The 21,488-nt window shown below is 58.0% G+C and overlaps 1 protein-coding gene across 6 annotated transcripts in view; it reads left to right on the forward strand.

The window, feature by feature from the left end:
- The window catches only part of SCUBE3 (signal peptide, CUB domain and EGF like domain containing 3), a 37,176-nt gene extending 16,401 nt beyond the window's left edge, over positions 1-20,775 (forward strand). For 2 of the 6 annotated variants that reach the window (XM_068159844.1, XM_068159847.1), the window contains exons 7-23: positions 3,608-3,655; positions 8,176-8,292; positions 9,615-9,737; positions 10,940-11,056; positions 12,072-12,194; positions 13,393-13,530; positions 13,825-13,917; positions 13,992-14,108; positions 14,183-14,344; positions 14,742-14,945; positions 15,038-15,199; positions 15,775-15,942; positions 16,030-16,191; positions 16,406-16,603; positions 17,003-17,155; positions 17,326-17,405; positions 17,571-20,775. In XM_068159844.1, coding sequence (XP_068015945.1) covers positions 3,608-3,655; positions 8,176-8,292; positions 9,615-9,737; positions 10,940-11,056; positions 12,072-12,194; positions 13,393-13,530; positions 13,825-13,917; positions 13,992-14,108; positions 14,183-14,344; positions 14,742-14,945; positions 15,038-15,199; positions 15,775-15,942; positions 16,030-16,191; positions 16,406-16,603; positions 17,003-17,155; positions 17,326-17,405; positions 17,571-17,720 — 2,315 coding nt within the window. In that variant the 3' untranslated portion in view covers positions 17,721-20,775. Of the gene's footprint in view, positions 1-3,607; positions 3,656-8,175; positions 8,293-9,614; positions 9,738-10,939; positions 11,057-12,071; positions 12,195-13,392; positions 13,531-13,824; positions 13,918-13,991; positions 14,109-14,182; positions 14,345-14,741; positions 14,946-15,037; positions 15,200-15,774; positions 15,943-16,029; positions 16,192-16,405; positions 16,608-17,002; positions 17,156-17,325; positions 17,407-17,570 lie in introns of those variants that run through there. The other 4 variants (XM_068159848.1, XM_068159849.1, XM_068159845.1 and 1 more) reach the window with 3 other exon arrangements.
- Positions 20,776-21,488: the final 713 nt, after the last annotated feature.

A 21,488-nucleotide genomic window follows, 5' to 3' on the forward strand; every position in this document is an offset into this window, starting at 1 on the left:
GGCATCTCCCTTTGCTGAGACTGGAGAAACTCCGTGCGTGTGTGAGGGATGCTGCAGGGACCTGCATGGCTCAACCACAGGGTGCAGAAGTGGCCATGGGGATGCTTATGGGGTCGTCTGGGGACAGGTGGGTTGTGCCAAGGTGTGGACAGCAGTCCCTGCCTCCCTCCATGCTGCTGGAGGGAGAGGAGTGAAGATGTCTCCATGCTAGAAATTGTCACTGTCAGCACTTGAGGAGGGATGTGGAGGGGCCAGGTTTGGCCATGGTGATTGTTCGGACTTGGTCCCACAGGGATGGGGCTCAGGAAGTGTTGTCTTGTGGGGGGAAAAAAAACAAACCCAAGCAACCTGACAAGGCACCCACCCCCAGCTGCCATGTCCTGTGTGGTTTTGAGTTGTAAAACATCAGGCAGAGGTGGAGGATTTGCTGGTTTCATGAGCCCTGTGCTGCTGAGCAGCTGATTCGATTTAAGGAAATGTTACACTGAGAGAGTGATTAAGGCCACAAATTGCTTGAGACATTTCAGTTCTTATTGCAAAAGGGATTGAAAGCGAGGTTTTTGCTCCCTGTGACCCTGTTGTGCCTGAACAGAAGCCTGTGTGGCTTCCAAAGGTTTCAGCCTTGGGGCAAGCAGCAGAGAACCCCCAAACCTCTCTGCTCCTTGCCAGCTCAAGGGATGCTCAGGGCTGAGCCCTCCTGCCTGTCCCTTAACATCCCTGCTGACACCCATCCTGCTTCCAGGATTCATCCCAGTCCCTCCTGGCTTGCAGCACCTTGTCCCCACCATCCCCGTGTTTTATCCCATGGCTTCTGCACCCCGTCCCACACTCTGAGGACCCACCCATGGGGTTGCTGTTGTGCCCGGGCAGGGAGTGCTCCTCCAAAGGGGAATTTGGGAGCCTGGGGTGCGTCAGGTCGTGTAATCCTCCTGCACAGAGATCCTGGGGGGTCTGCTGCCAGTGCTGGGGTGAGGAGCTGAGGACATTTGGCACCGAAATGATGCTCTGGGCCGGCTGGGTGCAGGAGGTGGGAGAGCAGCTCTGGGAAGCGTCTCATGATTTGTGGGGTGCTGAGAGGGGTCCGTATGCTGGAGTTCCTTGGCTCTACAGGTGTGACAGTGGGATCCGGGGGGCTCCAAAACTGCCCATCCTCAGAGCCTTGGCCAAAATCTTCCACTTCATCCTGACACCGTGCACTGTGTCTGCTGGTGGGGCATCTCCCCTCCAAAGCTGGTAGGTTCCCCTGAGCTCTCCCCTCGCCCACCGTCCTGAGAGGAGCCAAACACCACCACGGCACCAATCCCAAACCCACCGCCAGTGGCCTCTGCATCCTTTTGGACCTGCAAGCCTCCTCTCTGCAGGAAGGGGCCGGCCCGGCTCTCGGTCCCCCGGGGGATGCCCGGCCTCCCGCCCGCTGCGGGAACACTGCGAGATTGTGCTCAGGCCACTGGGAGCTGGCAGCCGCCCCGCAGGGATGCCCGGCCGGCAGATTTACGGCCGAGGTACCTGCTCGGGTATTTATAGCCACCCTTTCTTGTTTTACAGCCGGGGCTCAGCAAACAGCCCTTCCCGGTGCCCCCTCCACCGCCCCTTCCCCATTTCCTCTGAAATATTTCATTATTTCAAGGGGAATAAAGTTTCCAGCAAGGGGAAACGCAAACTCGCTCCCCGGGCCATGGGCTTTGAAATTGTACGCGGTGCGTTTGATGGCTGCCGGGACAGGCCCCCGGCCCAGGTTCCCTTCAGATCACACCACGCGGCAGGAAGCGCAGGCAGCCCCTCTGAGTGACAGCTTCATGAGGCCACGGCCGCTGGATTTCATTTTTCCGCTTTTTATTGCTGCTTTTAAAAATGTGGATAATGAATAACATGCCTCCGAGCGAGGCAGGGCCAGCCCTAATGGCTCCCAACATGTCTGCAGGCTCGGGGGGGAGGGGGAGCCGGGAGGGGAGGCCGATGACCTCCGATATTTATATTTATGCTCCAAAAGCAGCCTCTTAAATTGCTTTTGCTTTTTAAAAAAGCACGTAAAATGCCCCCTCCCCCCAGCGGCCCGGGGTGCAGCGCCCACGAGGAGACGCAAACGGGGCCATGCAGATTTTGGCTTCCTGGGAGGATTTGCAAGCGAGGGCATCACTGCAGCTGCCTCTCGCCGACACCCGGGGTGCAGCCAGGCCATTGCTGTCCCCCCGCTTGCGCCGAGCCCCCGGGAGGTGGTGGCTAGGGAGGAAATGTGATCAGATGAGAAGGAAACTAAACCCATCCCAAGTTTTATGGCCGGTTTCCTGACCTGTGCCCGGGTGGTTTGTGGTGTCCCCGCCGATGCTCCCCAGCTCTCTGAAGCCAGCGGGGCCGGCAGTGGGGGATGCGCCGGATCGTACTGCTGGGTCAATGCTGGGGACACTGAAGGGACCACAGCGTAGGAGGGTTCAGGGAAGGGAAAAGCAGGGCTCAAGGACACACCACGGGTGGCCATGAGCATGCCATGCAAGCTCCTCCACGCACATCGACCTCCCCGAGGAGGACATGGTCCCTGTAGAGCCTCAGTACCTCATGTCCTGACTGCTGAGTCCATCCCCTCAGCCTGAGCCTCCCAGGACAGTGCAGGCACAGCCAGGGGCTGTTTCCCCTCTTTTCCCCTTTTGCCCTTCCCCCTCTGCATGGACCCGTCGCTGTTTCTTGGGGATACCCTTGTCTCTGCCTGGTTGATGTGTCCCAAGCACCCCAAACCCATGCTCATCTGGGGGCTTTCCAGCTTCAGTCCAGGACTGCCAGAGAGCTCAGGCCATATAAGAGAGCAAAAAGAAGTGCTGGGGTTTCTTGTGCCTCCCCAGAATGACCAGGGTGAAGGAGGGACATCTCCCAGCCATGTGTGGCTGCTGCCGGGCAGAGGCTCCATGGCAGGGCAAAGTTCAAGTTAATTTTTTGAGGTGATCCCCAAAAGCAGTCCTTGGGTTAGGTTTTAGCACTGATTTTGGGGTCTGCACCTTTGCCCAGGGTGCCCTCATCCCCTTCTTGGCCATTTATCCCCCTCAGGCTGTCATACTGTCCCTCGGGTGCTCAGTACCCTGGCACTGTGCCATGCCCCACCAGGGCTCCCTGCACAACACACAGCTGAGGATGAGCACCCCAAGTGCACCCAAGATCTGGGCTCACCGCTGGCTTGGCTGCCAAATCCGAGTGGTGCAAGTGCTGTCACCTTCCCGAGGCCTGTGGCCGCGCAGGGACCCTCCTGGGGACTGCAAACTGCCCCGGCACAGCCGGGCAAGGCTGTGGTGGGGGCTTGGACCGGCCCCGGCTCCCAGACTAACGCTGCACTAACGCTCCTCTGTGTGCTTCCTGCCGCTCCCCCGGGGCTCCGTGAAACTGCAAGGGGTTGGAGAGGCTTCGGGACACGGGATGCTGCAGACAGGGTGATGGAGGAGTCAAGAGCACCGGCCCCAAACCTCAGTGTTTGGCTCCTTTGGGAGGTGGGGAGAGAGAAAGCCCGAAGGGAGACTCTGCAGCAGGCTGGCGAGGCAGAGGAGCGGAGCTCGCTGCCGGGGGGCACCAGGCGAGCTCCTTGCTGGACACTGCTTCTAAATTGCTTTTTTATAATGTTAAACAGGGGAGAGACACTTCCAGCAACACGTTATCCTTGAGACGTTTTCTAATGGTAAATATCTTCATTCTCTCTATCTCTACGGAGGGGTCTAACCCTAGATGGTCTCTCACCTCGAGACCATAACCGGGCTTGGGGGGCTGAGCTGCCGCTAACCGCATGCCTCCCTAACTCTGCCCTGCTGCTGCTTCCAACCCCCTCAGAGCAAGCCTGGCCTCGAGCTTGCTTCTGGAGACAGAAAAATAATCTCTCCTTGGCTGTGCTTGCATGAGGTGGGGGTTCTCATTGCTTTGATTGACCCAGCCCAGTGCTGGGGGTGACGATCCTCTTTCTAGCTCTGGCAATGGTTATTCCCCCACCACTGCCAGGCAAGCCTAAGAGGAGCGAGTGGTGGGCAGCCAGCGGCTTGTGTGATGGGGAGAGGGATGTTCATGCCCATCTCTGTGCTGTGTGCTTCCAAAGTCACCCCCTCCTGGAGCCCACCCGCTTGGGGACAGTCCCCTCTGTGGCTGTGGGAACATTCAGGACGTCCCAGGGCTGGCCCAGAAACCCATGCTGAGAGGCTCCCCACCCAGAGCTGCAGCAAACTGCAAAGCCTTCATCAGGGTGAGCACCTCAGCTGCTTCCCCAAGGATTTCTCTGAACCCCTGTCGGGTCTCTAAGCCTTTCACCAAGGTAAGGCAACCCCTCTGCTCCACTAACGAGGAAGTTGAGGCAGTCTGAAGGTGGCTGTTGCCTGCCGTGGGAATCTTCTTGATGAATCTTCTGGGTGCATGCAAACTCCTGCCTCGTCCAGGAGGATTTGTGTGTGCATGGAGTGGAGCACCGACAGCAGCTTTCGAGGGGCTCTGCGGAGCCTTTCTCCCAGGGGTGGGACAAGAGGGGACCCTCCCAGCTCTGTGTTGTCGCCGAGCTCCAGACAACCCAGCTGTAATCTCTCCAATTACCGCGCAATTATCTCCTTAGGCTTGTGGGATCCTGATCCCGCTGTGATTGCTGCTTCCCGGCAGCTGGAGGCGAAGCCGGAGCGTGTGTGGGCAGGGTGCTGCGGGGGCATGGGCATGGACTCCATTGCTGCCCTGGTGATAGGTGCCGAACAGAGTAAGGTTTTCCATGGTGTGGTGATCGGGAAGTGAGAGCGGAGCCGGGACGGAGGAGGCTGGGAAAGACTGTCTGCGTCTGTCTATGTCTGTCTGTGTGTGCAAGCTGCTCTGTCTTCACCCTCCCCGAGTGACGGAGGCCTCTCCAAAGCCCTGTGTGGCTTGGGTGAGTCACGCCAGGCTGGGAGCAGCCCCCGGGCTGCCGGCACCTATGAACAGTGTTGCTCTCCCAGGCCCTGCTCCAGCGCCTGGCTCTGTGCCGCCCGATGTCAGCTGCATCACAGGTACCTCAGCAGCCCCCTCCAAGCTCTTTGCGAGCTTGGGACGTGGGTTTGTGGCAATGCTCCAGCCCTGCTGGCTCAGGTCCCACTCCATGCACGCCCCAGGCAGTGGCCGCATTCTGCACAGGACGAGTAGGGCTGGCTTTACATCTCAGATGAAATTCCTGAAGGTGCAAAGGGGCTGGAAGGGGAGCTGGGTGCTGCTGGAGGAGGCTGTGAGCATGGTGAAGCACAGAGAGCAGCTGCTTCTCTGGCACCGTTATCCCACCCAAAGCAGCACCCATGCCAAGCCCATCGTCTCATCTCGATGGTGACCCTGCAAATGCTCCCCGGGCTGCTTCTGCATCAGCTGCAGGAACAAAGGACGGCGCTAAATAATTCATGGCGCATCCAGAAAGTTTCCCTTCGGCTTTTTGCTCCAGCGCCTCGAGGAGGGGACGGCCCCAGCGAGGACCTGGCTGGAGGGATATACTCAGAGCTCCCTCCCTTGCCGTTCGGTTTTGTCATTGTGCTGGCTACTAATTGCATAAAACGGTCCCTTTTGTTCTCTTATTATGGGACATCATAAAAATAGCAGCGGCAAGACGAGCACAGAGCGATCCCAGCTCCCTCACCCCGCGGCGAATGGTTGGATGGTTCAGTCATTCCCACCCCATGCGACGCTTGCAGAGAGCGGGAGAACCTGGGATTTGCTCTTTCCAAGGAATTTCTTCAAGGCATTTTCATCTTGGGTTCCTTGAAGCCCAACTGCCTCATTTATCCAGGCAGCCAGCCTTCTGAAAGGAGCATTTTATTATCCTTTGTGAACAATTTAATGCACTTCAGCCCATTGTTCTGGCGGTTAGGGCTGAAATTGAGGATTGATCTCACAGGGAAGCTGTCAAGCTGAAAATGCTTCATTTAAATTAGTGTCCTTTCTAGTCCTACCAGCAGCAGCTGACTTTGATAATCCTGCAATAATTAGCTGCCCTTTTTTTTTTCCACACTGGGCTGTTTGGCTTTTTTCCTTTTCCACTGGTGCTGCCTCTCTGTGTTTGTGCTCTAATTAGACCAGGTGTTTCTCAAATTAGCTGTGACACTGGTGCCTGAGTGGTGGGCGACTGCTGGGGACTTGTGGCATGGGGTCCCTCGTGGTTTTGAGGCTTGGTGGCAGTGAGGGGATTGGGACACCACCCCACACCACCCCCAACATCCCACTGGGTACCAGGGCTTTGCACCTGCATCCCCAGGGAGCTGCATCCCCAGCAGCACTCAGTTCTGTCTGCCTTTTGCACAGCAACTGCTGTAACTCTGTCCCCTGGAAATGAAGTTCCTCCTCGCTGGAACTGCCAAAGCAGGGCTCCACCAGACCTTGTTTTCAGGGTACACACAGCCCCAGTGCTAGCATGGGGGCTGAACACGGCAGGACTAATCCCACAGAGCTGCTTTTCCCTCTGTCAGCTGAAAAGCATTTCAGGAACAAAAAGCCTCCCTGCAGCCACCTCCGCCTTTCCCAGCGCCCCCAGCGGCAGCTGTGGCGTAACAGGCAGCGACTCTGCCCACACACCCCTGCCTGTAACCCTGACCTTGTCCTCCTGGGCATGATATTGAGGGGCTGCAGCAGGTCCAGCGAAGGGCAATGAAGCTGGAGATGGGTCTGGAAAACAGGGCTGGGGAGGGAGGAGCAGCTGAGGGACCTGGAGTTGTTCACCTTGGAGAAAAGGAGGCTGAGGGGAGACCTCATTGCTCTCTACAGCTCCCTGAGAGGAGGCTGGAGCCAGGTGGGGGTTGGTCTCTTCACCCTGTATCAGGTGACAGAAGGAGAGGAAATGACCTGAAATTGTGCCAGGGGAGGGTTAGGTTAGGCATGAGGAACAATTTCTGTGCTGTGGTCAGGGATTGGAGCAGGCTGCCCAGGGAGATGGTGGAGTCACCATTGCTGGAGGTGTTCCAGAAAGGTGTGGCCCTGGCACTTGGGGCCATGGTTTGGTGGCCATGGGGATGCTGGGTTGATGATTGGAGTGGATGATCTCTCAGAGCTTTTCCAACCCAAACAGTTCTGTGATTCTATGACTGCCTGAAATTAACAGAACATCTTCTGATGAGGGAATGGGGCTGCCCCATCCCCTTTCTGCCTTAGAAGCAGATACTCAGGACATCAGAGCAAGCTGTTGGAAGGTGGCAGGGTTGTGCTGAGTTTGGATGCTGGATTGGGAAATCTTGATGCTTTTTCCTGCCTTAGTGCTGCCTGCAATCTGGGTGAATCACACAGGCCCTTACTTCACTTCCCTAATCTCCAGGGAGCAGCACCTGGGTGTGTAGCAGGGTGATGGGAAAGGCAATGAGTGATGGGTTCTCTGGTGGGAGATGCTGTGGGATCACCTCCATCCCTGGAAAGGTGATGGAACAGCTCATTCTGGAGGTCATCTTGAAGTATGTGGAGGAAAATAAGGTTATCAGTAGTCAGCACAGATTCATGAATGGCAAATGCTGCTTGACCACTCTGATGGCCTTAGGTTAGTGGTGTGACTGGCTTGGTAGGTGTGGGGAGATCAGTGGGACACTGTCTACATCAGCTTCAGCCAGGCTTTTGATGTTGTCTCCCATAACATCCTTCTAGGGAAGTTTAGGAAGTGTGGGTCAAATGTGTGGGCAGTGAGGGGGGCTGAGAACTGGATGAAGGGCAGAGCTCAGAGGGTTGTGATCAGTAGTGCAGGGTCTGGTTGTAGGCCTGCAGCCCGTGGTATTCCCCAGGGGTCAGGACTGGGTCCCATCTTGTTTAACACCTTCATCAATGACCTGGGTGAAGGGACAGAGTAGACTCTCAGCCAGTTCATTGATGACACCGAATTGGGAGGAGTGGCTGACACCCCTCAGGCTATGCTGCCACCCAGTGAGACCTGGCCAGGCAGAGGGGAGATCATGAAGTTCAACCAGGGCACGTGTAGAGTCCTGCCCCTGGGGAGGAGCAACCCCCTGCAGGTGAGGGGGGACCTGCTGGGAAGCAGCTCTGAGGAGAAGGAGCTGGGAGTGCTGGGGGACCTCATGACAGCTGCACCAAAAGCCAAGCACAGTTTGGGGGGCTCTACAGGGAGGTTAGCAGCAGCTGCCTGTCCTAGGCTGCTGCATGGGAATGGTGCGGGGACATCTGGGTGGTGTGACCCTCACCCAGCCTTTGAGGGTCTGCTCCCTCACCCCTCTGTCCCCTCTGCAGAGACCTGTGCCGTGAACAATGGGGGCTGTGACAGCAAGTGCCACGACGCAGCCACAGGCGTTCACTGCAGCTGCCCCATGGGCTTCATGCTCCAGCCTGACAGGAAGACCTGCAAAGGTAGGTGGGTGCCGGGGGGCTGCGGTCTTTGATGGATGAGGCCTTGAGCAACCTGATCTAGTGGTAGGTGTCCCTAGGGGCCCATGGTGGGGGAGTTGGAACTGGATGATCTTGAAGGTCCCTTCCAACCCAAACCACTCTGTGATTCTATGACTCTATGGATTTGAGGTGCAGGAGACCCTCTGTCCAGCCAGGCCTAAGCACTGTGTCCCACCTAGGGGAGGACACCATAAGGTGTCTCTGCACATGGTCCCCCAACATCCCCATCCACCTGCCTCTGCAAGGGGGAGCACACCACACTGGTTACCCAGGACACCTCAAACCTTCTCCCACTGTGGGCAAGAGGACACCATGACCCCAGGGCTGGCTGGTGCCTGTGTTTTGTCTTTTAGCAGCTGCAGGAACTTGAGCCTGGTTGAAAGCAAAGCCCAGCCTGCTGCTGGCTGCCTGTCTACCTGCTGACTGCTTCCAGAAACTCCTTGCCCCTCTTATTTTATCAGAGCATCCCCTGCCCCAGCTTCTCCAATTCTGCAGTTTCCAGGAAGGAGCAATAACCTGGAGCCACGTCCCCTGTGTCTGGGGGTTTTATTACTCCTGGTTTACAACTTGCTCCCTCACAGTCATAAAAAAGAAAGCCCTAGAGAGGCAGAGCTGCCTCCCTGGCACTGGGGGATGGAGGGGCAGGGAAGGAGACTGCCTCTTCCTGGTCTCTTTCCATTTTACAGGTCATTTCCTAGCAATAAATCTTGTGATTAGTGGAAGAAGGCAAGAAAGCCCAAACACAACCAAAAAACACCAAGTCCCAGCCTCTTCCCAGGTTTTTGGGGCTGTTTGCAGTTCTTCTGCATCATCATGTTTAACTTTGTTGGTGGCAGGAAGGAGATGGCAACAGAGAGGGGAGGGTTGGAAAGTTGTCATTGAGCTGAGCAGCCATCTCTGAAGGAGCTTTCCCCTTCTGCCTTGCCCTATCTTCCTGCTGCTCCTAGTCCCTAAATGTACCCTCCAGCCCAAACCTGGGACTCTGCCCCCTCTGGCCTGGTGCTTTCCCCCGTCCTCAAGGCCCTTTTGGAAACCCTGACTCCTGGTTTTGCACAACTTCCAAGGGCAGCGGAGCCCAGGAGCCTTCCCCATGGTCCTGCACTGGCTCCCCAAATGCACCCAGATAAAAGCAGCAGCCACGTTCCTCTGGTGACCACCAGAGCCCAAAGGAGTTTCCTCTGTGTGCTGGCTCCTGTTGGGAATGGGATCCAGAGGGGAGTGCCCTGCTCTCCCCAGCTGTGCATCCCAGCCAGGGTGTGACACACGTGCCCTGTCCCCACCAGACATCGACGAGTGCCGGCTCAACAACGGAGGCTGCGACCACATCTGCAGGAACACTGTGGGCAGCTTCGAGTGCAGCTGCAAGAAAGGCTACAAGCTGCTCATCAACGAGAGGAACTGCCAAGGTAAGGGGCTGTGGGACCCTGTCACCCTGCCTGGGGACATTGCCTTGTCCTGTCCTCCCCCCGCTGCTGCTGGCCCTGTTCCCCTTTGCTCCCCTCTGGACCATGTTCATTGTTTGGTGCATAAGTGATGGATTTGGGTTCTGGTCTGGGCCTTAGCCCTTTGGTCTGCAGAGCAGGGATGTTGTCCCAGCCCTACTCCTGAGCAGGGCACTTCTGGGCTCTTCTCACAGCAGAGTTACAGCCTGCAGAGGTGAAGCCCTCCCGCCTTAGGGCTAGGATGATGGTCACAATGTCCCCTGCAGCCCCATGACCTGGGACACAGCTCTGCCTGGGCACAGGGAACATCCCACCAGCAGCCCTGGCACCAACCATACCAACCAGCACAGGACCATAGATTCTGCTCCAGAACACCTGTGCTAGGGGACCAGGGACCTCAGCAGCACCTCATGGGTCTGGGAAGGGCACCTGGAACTCAGCACCCACCCTAGCACCTCTGCTGCTCTGCTTTATTGCACAATTCTTTTGCTGGGCATCCCACAGCAGCAGTGCCCTAGCTCCCTGCTGAAGCGCTGGCACCGGAAGCTTCCTTCCCTCCCGTCCTTCCCAGGTGAAGGGAAGAGCAGCAGGACATGGCCTGCCTTGCCTCTCCCTGCCCCATGGCAGGGTTTGGATCATCTCCTGCTCAGGGACATGCAGTTTTTGTGAGCCATGGAAGCAGAGCAAGGATTCCAGTGGCTCTTGCAAAAGGATTTCTCCTTCCTCCATCTATCAGAGGGCAGGAACGAAGTGGGGAGATGCATCCTGCTTACTCTGGAGGGAGCTGGCTGCTCCACATGGCTTTTCCCACCTTTTTCTCCCTCTCCCAACATCCTCCTGCACACCCCACCTAAAGCCAGAGCTTGCTTAAAAGATCCAGCAGGTCTCTGAGCCATGCCACGGGCACAGGGCTCTGCACCCCACGCCCAAGGCTGGCACATGGGTGTGCGTGAGCCACATTGCTGCCTCCCCAGAGCGCGGGGCCGCTGCGCTGCGGGGCCGCTGCGCTGCGGGGCCGCTGCGCTGCCGGGAGTCTGACGTGAGCGCAGCAATTAACTTAATGAAGCCTACGGGTTGATGCTCAAACCCGCTAGGGAGAGTTCTTGTGCCCGGGGCTGCCCCTCCACCGTGCCAGCCCTCACCTCTCCCTCTTGCCTTTCCTCCAGACATTGACGAGTGCTCCTTCGACCGGACCTGCGACCACCTCTGCGTCAACACCCCCGGCAGCTTCCAGTGCCTCTGCAACAAGGGCTACACGCTCTACGGGCTGACCCACTGCGGAGGTGGGGCTACTGGGGAGCTGCGGGGGGGCTGCCGTCACTGCCGTGCCGGGCTAGGGTCCTGAGGAGGCATAGGAAGCACCCGGGGATGGGGCAGCCTCACAGCATGGCTGCTGCAGGACCCCTGGGCAACCCACTCACCGCAAGGGCCCTTGGAGAAAGGCGGGTTCCCCATGTACCCCAAGCTGGGGCCAGGAAGGGAGGGGGTTCACAGCCAGCCTCTGGTGTCTGCAACATCAAACAGAGCGACAGGAACAGTTTGCGACTTGTCTGCGTCGGGGGAGAGGGAGAAATCCCCGGTGCTTTTGGCAAGGAGCTGAGATGGGATAGGGAACATCAAAAGGGTTTGATTTCAGTTTCACAAGCAGATAGCTCCCAAGGGCGGGGGCGTGCAGCGCCTTGGGAAGCGGGCAGGCAGATGAAACACGCTGGGGGCGGGGGGGGGGAGGGCGGTTCGCTGGAGCGTGTGGCGGCAGCGGTGCCGGCAGCCTGGGGACGCAGGCGTGAGGCTGAGTGCCCCAACAGCACCTGGCTGGCAGGGGTCGGCGGGTGACCGTCCTCATGATCCCCAGTGTGCACCCATTGTGAGCCAGTGCAGTCCCCGACGTGCTCTCAGTGTGACCCTGCAGAGGGATTACCAGCTCCCACTGATGCTCCCAAGAAGGGTGCCAGGCAGGAAAGGTGTTTGTGGAGCAGCTCTACCCTGACTGCTCCCCATCTCCAGCCCTGCTCCGTGGCAGGCCTGGGGGAATCGATTCCCTGTTTCGGGCTGGGACAGAGGGCCCCTGCTGTGGGGAGAGGGCTACCGTCTGAATTGGGCTACTAAGTGCTTCCATGTGCCCATGCGGCTGAGGCATGGCTGGAAGCGCCCTGGGGTGCCCATCCCCCATCTCTGCTGGCACAGGCAGTGCAATTTATCCATCCAGAATGAGAGCCTGGGGACAAGGCAGGGATTTGATGTCAGAGCCAGGGAGGTACTGCTGCCCCTCACCCACCACCTGCCCCTTCTTCCCCACAGACATCGATGAATGCAGCATCAACCGAGGTGGCTGCAAATTTGGCTGCATCAACACCCCTGGCAGCTACCAGTGCACCTGCCCTGCAGGCTGCAAGCTGCACTGGAACAAGAAGGACTGCACAGGTAGGGGGCAGGGCACCACAGCTGGCAGCACTCCAGAAGCCCTATGGCCCTTTCACACTTGGGGATATTGGGATCAAAAGCAGGGCAGGGGGACCAGGGAGGTGCTTGTCACAGTATCACAGTATCACTTAGGTTGGAAAGGACCTCGAGGATCATCGAGTCCAACCTATCAACACAGACCCCATGACTAGACCATGGCACCAAGTGCCAAGTCCATTCTCCCCTTGAACGCCTCCAGGGTCGATGACTCAACCACCTCCCTGGGCAGCCCGTTCCAATGACGAATGACTCGCTCGGTGAAGAACTTCCTCCTCACCTCGAGTCTAAACCTCCCCTGGCACAGCTTGAGACTGTGTCCCCTTGTTCTGGTGCTGGTTGCCTGGGAGAAGAGGCCAACCCCTTCCTGGCTACAACCACCTTTCAGGTAGTTGTAGAGGGCAATGAGGTCACCCCTGAGCCTCCTCTTCTCCAGGCTAAACAACCCCAGCTCCCTCAGCCTCTCCTCACAGGGCTGTGCTCAAGGCCTCTCCCCAGCCTTGTTGCCCTTCTCTGGACACGCTCAAGTGTTTCGATGTCCTCCTTAAACTGAGGGGCCCAGAACTGGACACGGTACTCAAGGTGTGGCCTAACCAGAGCAGAGTACAGGGCACAATGACCTCCCTGCTCCTGCTGGCCACACTATTCCTAATGCAGGCCAGGATGCTATTGGCCCTCCTGGCCACCTGGGCACACTGTTGGCTCATATTCAGGTGGCTGTCGATCAGCACCCCCAGGTCCCTCTCTGTTTGGGAGCTCTCCAGCCACTCCGACCCTCTGTACTGGGCACTGGTGAGGCCACACCATGGGCGTTTTGAGGGGCTGCTTCTGCCTGGGGCCCCACATCCATCTCAGTGTGTCTGGATGAGAAGTGCTGTAAGGTCTTGCCCTGCTTCCTCTTCTCCCCTTGCCTGTGGTCATCTAATTTTCTCAGCTGTGTTTGTGCCAGCACATGTCCTGCAGGAGCTGTTTTCATGCCTCCCCTTCCCTGGGGAAAGGCTGACCCCCAAGATCCCAGCAGTGCCCTCTCACATCTTAGAGAGGAGCTGGAGAGGTTGGCACCCTCTCCTCCCTGGTGATCTCACCATGACCTGGGAGGGTGCAGGGGTCCCTTGTGGGTCTCCAGGCTGTGCCAGCCACAGACATCCCCACTTGTCATCAGCAGCGGGCATGTGTCCCTCAGACCTGCTGAAATGCCTGCCAGGGTCAGTGCCACCACGGGCCACCCTCACCTGCAACAAGACAGGCAAGAAGGACAGCTGTGCCCTCACCTGCGCCACCAAGGCCCGCTTCCTGCCAGGTACCAGCACCAGAGGGAGGGGTCCCCATTTCTCTTCATGGCCCAGACTGGGAGGGGGAGAGGAGCAGCTGGATGGGAAAGGTGCAGAGCACCCAGGGAGTGGCTGGGATGAAGGAGGGAGGTGATTTCTCAGGGGATTCATCATTCGGTGTAGATCCTCAGGATGGGCTCCTGGGGCAGGATCCCCATGGCAGGGTGCTGGGCGTCATTGCCCTAGCTTGCAGCAATGAAGAGCATCACATGGACTGGGTGGCAACCCCAGCATCCTTCATGTCCTGCTCCTCCATCCCACAGAGTCCGACAGCAGCTACACAGTGAGCTGTGGGACCCCTGTCCTACGGCAGGGTGGCCAGCAGAGACCTGCCAACAGCAGCCAGCAGTGCCTCGGTAAGGGGGCTCTGGGGTGCCCAGGGCCAGGCTGCCCCATGCTGGGGTTGTTGAGCACCCCATTTTTCTTTTAGAGACTGCTGCTGCCCCAGTCAAGCAGAAGGCTTCCTTCAAGATCAAAGATGCCAAGTGCCACCTGCACCCACGGGCCAAGGGCAAGCAGGACGAGGCCGGGAAGGCTGGAATGCAAGGTGAGGTGTGCTGGCTGGGGGGGCAGCGGGGATGCCCATCCCTGGGGTGCTGACTTGTCCCCTGCCACATGCAGGCAGCTCGGCACCTTGCTCTGACTGCCAGGTCACCTTTGTCAACCTCAAGTGCGACTCATCCAAGAAGGGAAAGGGTCGCCGGGCTCGCAACTCCTCTGGCAAGGAGGTGACGCGCATCACGCTGGAGTTTGAGGCAGAGATCAAGGCAGATGAGATCACAGGTGGGCATAGCGCTGGTGGTGGGACAGGGGGACAGTGGTAGGACCAGAAGGATGATGGTGGGACCTGGGGAACAGTGGTGAGACCAAAATGTTGGTAGTGGGACTTTGGCAATGGTGGTAGGACCAGTGGGGCAGTGGTGTGAGCAGTGAGGGGATGGTGCTTGGACTGTGGGGGACGGTGCTGGTACCAAAAGGACAGTGGTGGAACCAGGGGTGGATGGTGGTGGAACCATCCCCATGCCATGTCCATGCAGCAGGGAGAACCAAACCAGCCTTCATCCCAAAGAGGACCAGAGGGATATGCTGGGCAGCTTTTGGGAGGTGGTTTTAATCCTGCTGGGTTTCCCTCTGCATCCCTCCCTCCTTCCTGCACGCCTATTGCCCCCTGTGCCCCCAGCCAGCTGCAGCCTGCACTGCCTGCGGCAGAGAGTGGAGAAGAAGCTGAAGTCGGCCATCAAAGCCCTGAAGAAATCCATCAACCAGGAGCGCTTCCTGCTGCGCTTCGCGGGGCTGGAGTACGAGCTGGCCAGGAAACTGAGCGTGGCCCCAGAGGGCCAGGAGAGCTGCGGGCCCGGCCAGCAGCGCCTGGGCAGCAAGTGTGGTAAGGAGCATCATGGGGTGGGGGACCGGCTGCGTCCCCCCGGCGGTGACTTCCCTCTTGCCACAGCACTGACGTCCCCCCCCGGCTCTCAGTTAGCTGCTCGCAGGGAACCTTTTACCACGGACAGATGGAGCAGTGCGTCCCCTGCCCCCCCGGCACCTTCCAGGAGAAGGAGGGGCAGCTCTCCTGCGACCTGTGTCCCCGCGGTGACGCTTTTGGACCAGTGGGAGCCACCAACATCACCGGCTGCACGGGTAAGGGGACAATGGAGTGGGGCTGGGAGTGGTGGGTCCAGGGCTGCAACCTCAACTATCAGCTCCTGTCCAGAAGAGGTGAAAGTCCTGCTGGGATGGGACGAGGAGTGATGGTTTGAAATGAGAAGAGAGATTCAGACTGGAGAGAAGGAAGACGTGTTTGGCACTGAGGGTGGTGAGACCCTGGCCCAGGTTGCCCAGAGAGGGGGGAGATGCCCCATCCCTGGAACCATTCCAGGCCAGGTTGTTTGGGGCTCTGAGCAGTTTGCTCTAGTTGGGTGCAGGGGCTTGCACTGGATGGGCTTTACAGGTGATGCTATTTTGGGGCACTTATCATCTAGAGGGGACCCCGGGAAGGGCAACACTTGCTCTGGATATGTTGATGCTGCCAAGGCTGGTGGGGAGAAGAGCCAAGCATGGGGCAGGAGAGCCCTGGGATGCCAGAATGGTAGCAGCTTAGCAGCTGCAGTGGAATTGTGAGCTCTAGGCAAGCAGTTGGATCTGATGATCTCAAAGGTCTCTTCCAGCCCCATCAGTTCAGTGGTTCAGTGACTGAGTGATGTCTGTGCCTGCAGGTCAGTGTCCCCCCGGCCAGCACTCGGCTGATGGCTTCAAGCCCTGCCAGCCATGTCCCCGTGGGTCCTACCAGCCCGAAGTGGGGCGGGCACTCTGCTTCCCCTGTGGTGGGGGGCTGAGCACCCGTCACGAGGGAGCCACCTCCTTCCAGGACTGCGACACCAAAGGTAAGTCAGAGCTGGCCCCAAGGAGATGGGCACCCGTCAGGGCCATGCTGATGGCTGACGCAGCCTCCTTTGCTCTCTGCCCTGCAGTGCAGTGCTCCCCCGGGCACTACTACAACACCAGCGTGCACCGCTGCATCCGCTGCGCCCTGGGCAGCTACCAGCCTGATTTCAGGCAGAACTTTTGCATCGCCTGCCCTGGCAACACCACCACCGACTTCGATGGCTCCACTTCCGTGTCCCAGTGCAAAAGTAGGGGAGCTGTGCTGTGCTGCAGGGGGACCCTTTCTCAAAAGTGTTTAAAAATCCCTTAAAATGGGAGTTGGGGTCGTTTCTCTGCATTCAAGTACGGGGGGTGCATGATGCAGTGCTAACAGAGCAGTGCCCACCTTGCTCAGTAATCCCCTCCCCGTCCCAGTGCCCATGCCACCGGTGCCCAGCTGAGCCAGTTCTCCCTGCCTTGCAGACCGGCAGTGTGGGGGGGAGCTGGGCGAGTACACAGGTTACATCGAGTCCCCCAACTACCCGGGCAACTACCCTGCCAACGTGGAGTGCACCTGGAACATCAACCCCCCGCCCAAGCGCAAGATCCTCATCGTGGTGCCTGAGATCTTCCTCCCCTCCGAGGATGAGTGTGGAGACGTCTTGGTCATGCGGAAAAACTGTAGGTAACCGAGCGGCTGTGGTGCTGGTGGGAGCTGGGGGAGGAAGAGTGGAGGAAGGAAGCCACGTTCCCAGGAGGTGACTTTTGGGAATGGGGTGAGCCAGAGGGATCCACCTCATCCTGCCACCTTGGGATCCTGCTGGGCAGGGTGATGTGCACAGGCTGGGCTTCACACCTGGGTCTCAGCACTCATCCTGGGAGTCAAAAGCCCCATTTGGAGCTTTCCAGAGCAAGGAAGGAGCAACAGCACCCCTGGTACATAAGGTTAGGTGGAGCTCAGCTTCAGTGGAGATGGGCAGCCCTCATCCCTGGTACCTTAAGGCCTGAGCACTTAAGCACAGTAAGGCTGGAGGTGGCTCTGCTGATGGGCCCCCAGCATCAGGCGGCCCTCGCCCGCAGCCTCCCCATCCTCCATCACCACCTACGAGACGTGCCAGACCTACGAGAGGCCGATCGCTTTCACCGCTCGCTCCCGCAAGCTGTGGATCAACTTCAAAACCAGCGAGGCCAACAGCGCCCGTGGCTTCCAGATCCCCTACGTCACCTACGATGGTGAGCATGGGGCAGGAGGGGACACCATTCCGGCACGCCCCTTTGCTCTGTTTGGGCCCCGGCTCACACCCCAATCCACACCTTTTGTGTATGTGAGGGGGATGGGGACCAGAGGTCTGGGGACAAGTGCCAGCTGGTGTCGTGACTGTGGTTTTCATCTGGCTTTGCAGAGGACTATGAGCAGCTGGTGGAGGACATCGTGAGGGACGGCAGGCTCTACGCCTCTGAAAACCACCAGGAGATCCTCAAGGTGAGTGAGTCCCCACCGGCTCCTTGCTGCCTGGGGCTCTCGGGGCTTGCAGCATGCAGGAGCATCCTTAGGGTGTGTCTTAAAGCCTCCCTACGCGTGTGGCCACCGCGGGGGAGCAGAGAGTGGGATGGTGACCCAAATCCCCCTGGCTTGGCTTCCCCGCAGGACAAGAAGCTGATCAAAGCTTTCTTCGACGTGCTGGCACACCCCCAGAACTACTTCAAGTACACGGAGAAGCACAAAGAGATGCTGCCCCGCTCCTTCATCAAACTCCTCCGCTCCAAAGTCTCCAGCTTCCTCCGGCCTTACAAATAGCCCCCGGGCCGCCCCGCAGCCAAGGCAGCCCTCTTCTCCCTTCCTCCTCCTTTCCGGTTCTCTCCTTCCTCCCCTCGGCTCCGGCAGCACCGGCACCTCTCGCCCCGCAGACGCCCACCCGCCGTTTCTCTGCTGCTCCCCACAAGCCGTACCCCTCGCTGTGGGGGGAAGCTCTGGTCTCATCCGGCCGCTGACGAAGTCGCTCCTCTCTTACGAAGCAGTTTCTGCACCACAGGAACCTGAAGCGCTGATCCTGTCACCATCCTGTGCCCACCCTTTGGCTTCCTTTACGCCAGGTCTGTCCCACTTCCCCGGTGCCACTGCCTGCCTTGGACATGCGGGGGAGGTCATCGTCCTCCCAGCCCGCGGGGCTGGTGCTGGCTGCAGCCCTGCCGAGCGCTGTGGTAGAGGAGCGCAAGGAGGTGACGCCGCGTCTGGGCCGTGGTGTCGGCATCACTTTGCAGAAAAAGAATTTTTTGGGGAAAAGAATTTTCAGAAGCAGAGCTGATGAGAAGGGAGACGAAGAGGAGAGCTCAGCAAAGCCACCGTCCAGCAGCAGCCGTGGTGGCTGCCGCGCTGGCGCTGGGAGGGAAAGAGCAGCCAAGCCACGTTCCACAAGAACAATGCCTGGCTGCACGGGAGGGAAGAGGCAGCGAGGAGAAGGACTTTCAGCAGGGTTCGTTTGGATTTTGTGTTCCCCCCCCCACCCCCAGACACTTGTGCCAAGAAACCAGACTTTCTTACAAGCTCTGCCAAAGAGTAACTTGGAAAAGCAGCTTTGTGAAGAGCAGGAGTAAATGTTTGTGCACTAGGATATCCTCCTTTCTACCTTCTTCATATCTCTTAAGTGCAATCATTTGAGTCTTCTTTATATTATTTAGAGGGAAGTTGTGGTTTTGGTTGGCTTTTTTGTTTGGTTGGTTTGGGTTTGGTGTTTTTTTGGTTGGGTTTTTTGTTTGTTTGTTTGTCTGTTTGACTAGAACAGCAATATTTATACCTGCCTGAGAGATGAGAATGTGTGTTTGTAGCAAACACAGCAACCGCCCACCCAAAGCAAACCCCGCCCCGGGCCACTGCTGCCTGCTGGGCTGCCTCTTTTCAGGCCTTGCAACCTTTTCTGCCACGTTTGTCCCACATGAGCCCCCTGTGTGGTGAGCAGATGGTGCCTCTCCTGCTCGGCGTGTGAGTGATGGGCTGAGGTCGTGCAGGTGGTTTGAGGTGGCTCAGGCCGTTCATGGATGACATGGAGCAGCTGGGGTGGCTGTGTGAGCTTTTGGGGTGACCCACCCTGGGCTGGGGATTGTTCAAGCCCTGTTGTGTGGAAGATGCCTGACTTTGTCCCCATCGCCTGCTTGTTGCAAATGGTTTTGCTTCCGGGGGCACACTTGAAATCTCTCCCCCGGGTAGGGAGGTCCCTGGGGCAGAGCTGTCCCTCCCTGGCTCAGGGGGAGCTTCATGCCTCTAAGTTTCTTCAGGTGCTTTTGGCTGTGTCCCTCCACCTGTGCCTGTCCCTGTGCTGTGGTAGCCCTTCCACATGGAGCAGGATGTGGATCTCAGGTGGGATCCTGTCATGCCACTCCCCCTTTCCGCTGCCACTTGCCTTCCCCTAGCATCATCTTTAGACACAGCTGGGAGCGATGGCTGGTTGGTTATCACAGAGGGGTTTATCCCCTTCATGTGGCCAGACAGGCCCCCTGGGGACAGGCAACTGATGCCACTGGTTAGCTCTCACCCTCTTCTGCATGTCTTGCTTCCTTTCTAGCCCTGCCACCAGCTCTCAGCTCTCACCTACCTTCACCTTCATCCCCATTTCCATCCTCTCAAAGACCTGGAGAGGCCAGGACTAAATGTGATGGCCTTGCCTACAGCGTTCCTCTTGGCAGGTCCCCTCCCATCCCAGCTTGTCTTTTGCTGTCCCTTTGACCACATCTGGGGCAAACCCTGCTCTTAGCGAGCCAATTAATTTACTGCTCTGCACGTGCCCCCGAGGTCAGTCCCTGTCCTAAAGCAGGAGGCAGCTGCTCCCTCGTGTCCTCCCTCCTCAGTCCCTGCGGCTCCAGCAACTCCCAGAGCCGCTGTGGGGCTCTGTCTGGGGCTGTGGTCTGGGTGAGCTGGCGGGGGGGGGGGTGAGGTTTGTCCCCAGGACGGCTGGAAAAGTCTGTCCTGATCCATCCCAGCTGTGGACGTAGCCCTCCTGCCGCCCGGCTCCCAGCCCCTGTGGAAGCTGCACAGCTGCAGCCTGAGCTGTTTGTCACTCCGAGGGTGCCTGAGCAGCTGCTCTGATGCACAAAAGCTGTCGTAGGGATTTGGGGGTTATTGCCTGGGGGCAGTCACAGCAGAGCAGTGACCCTTGTAGGGATCTTTCATATTTAGAAGACAAAAATCATCCAGGAATGGCCAACCCTGGTGTGAGGCAGCCAAGGATTTGTCCCTCATCACCTTGCTCAGAGGAGTTAATTATTCTCTGTGATTTAGCTGTGGGGCTGCTGTTACTGCAACCGTGCTGAGACCAAGCCCCCCGGAGCCTTGAGGAGTCCTGGTTGTCACTGCACCCACCACCTCCCCTCCCTTCCAGCAGGTTTGGGAGGGTGAGGTGAGCAGCACCTTGGTGGCCAAAGACACCAAATAGCTCAAATACCTTCCCCCCAGAAAAGCCCAGGGGACCACCAGAGCCACCCAGCTGCAGCTCAACCCCTCTCTTCCCCCAGCCCCTCCCTCAGAAAGGGTCTGAAAGGCTGACAACCACAGCACCAGCCCCCTCGCCCTGCTGCACTGAGTGTCTGGAGGTGAGAAAGACAAAGGAGGGTGGCTGGGATTTGGTCTTTTGGGGCTCTTTTCACGTTGGGCTATTTCTCTCTGCCTGTTGAAGCAGGCCATGACTCGCCACCTCCGGCAGAAAGGGTTCAAGCAATGAAAGATGTAGTTCATGAAGTTATTTGCACTTGATTAAAAAGGAAAGAAAATGTATCTGAGCATTGTAAAAAAGAAATGTTTGCATTTTGTATTGTCTTTTTTTAATTATTAAATGGAATGTCTTGGTGTTGATCTCTCAGAAGGCTCTGGCTCCCCACGCTTCTGGTAAAGGTTCCTAGCAGCAGGAGCTGGAGCTGCTCTCATTGTTCTCTCAGATGCTTTCTCAGGGCATTTGGGGTTTGGGTTTTTTTTTTTATCCCCCCCCCCCCCCCCGAAGTTTAAACCCTGCACCCTTGCAAGCCATGACACAATGTCCTTATTTATACACAGGCAGCAGAGCAAACATTGCCCTTTTTTAGCCCAGAATGTGCAGTGGGGCAGGGACTCGCTGAAGGAAGCAGAGGGGGTGGAAACTGCTCCCTGCCATCAGCCCCCTTGCTGAGCTCCCACCCAGCACCTCCTCATCCTCTTCGTCCTGGGAACCCACCCAGCCCATCACTGGTTTGATGGTGCAGCAGAAGCCTGTAAGGGGGATTTCCTCTCAAACTGGGGAAGCTGCTGCCATGGAGCAGAGCCTGGTGATGCAAAGTGGCCTCGGGAGACTACAGCACAAAGGCTACAGGATAACCTGCAACCCACCCTGGATCCTGGATAATTGTTCCTGATGTGAGTGCAGAGCCATTCCTGCTCCCTGCCCTGAACCCCTGAGCAGCATTCCTCCCTCAAAAGCTCCAACCCTCAAGTTAACATCCCCACCACCTTGACACAGCATTTGAGACCTTTCCTGTCAGAGGCAAGCAGCAATTCAACAGACCCCTCCCCAGAAGGTTTGGAGGAACACAACCAACACACAGC

This window comes from Melanerpes formicivorus, unplaced genomic scaffold (assembly GCF_026170545.1).
Source record: "Melanerpes formicivorus ecotype bairdi unplaced genomic scaffold, bMelFor1.0.p_v2 SCAF_46, whole genome shotgun sequence".
In the NCBI taxonomy this organism is placed as follows: domain Eukaryota; kingdom Metazoa; phylum Chordata; class Aves; order Piciformes; family Picidae; genus Melanerpes; species Melanerpes formicivorus.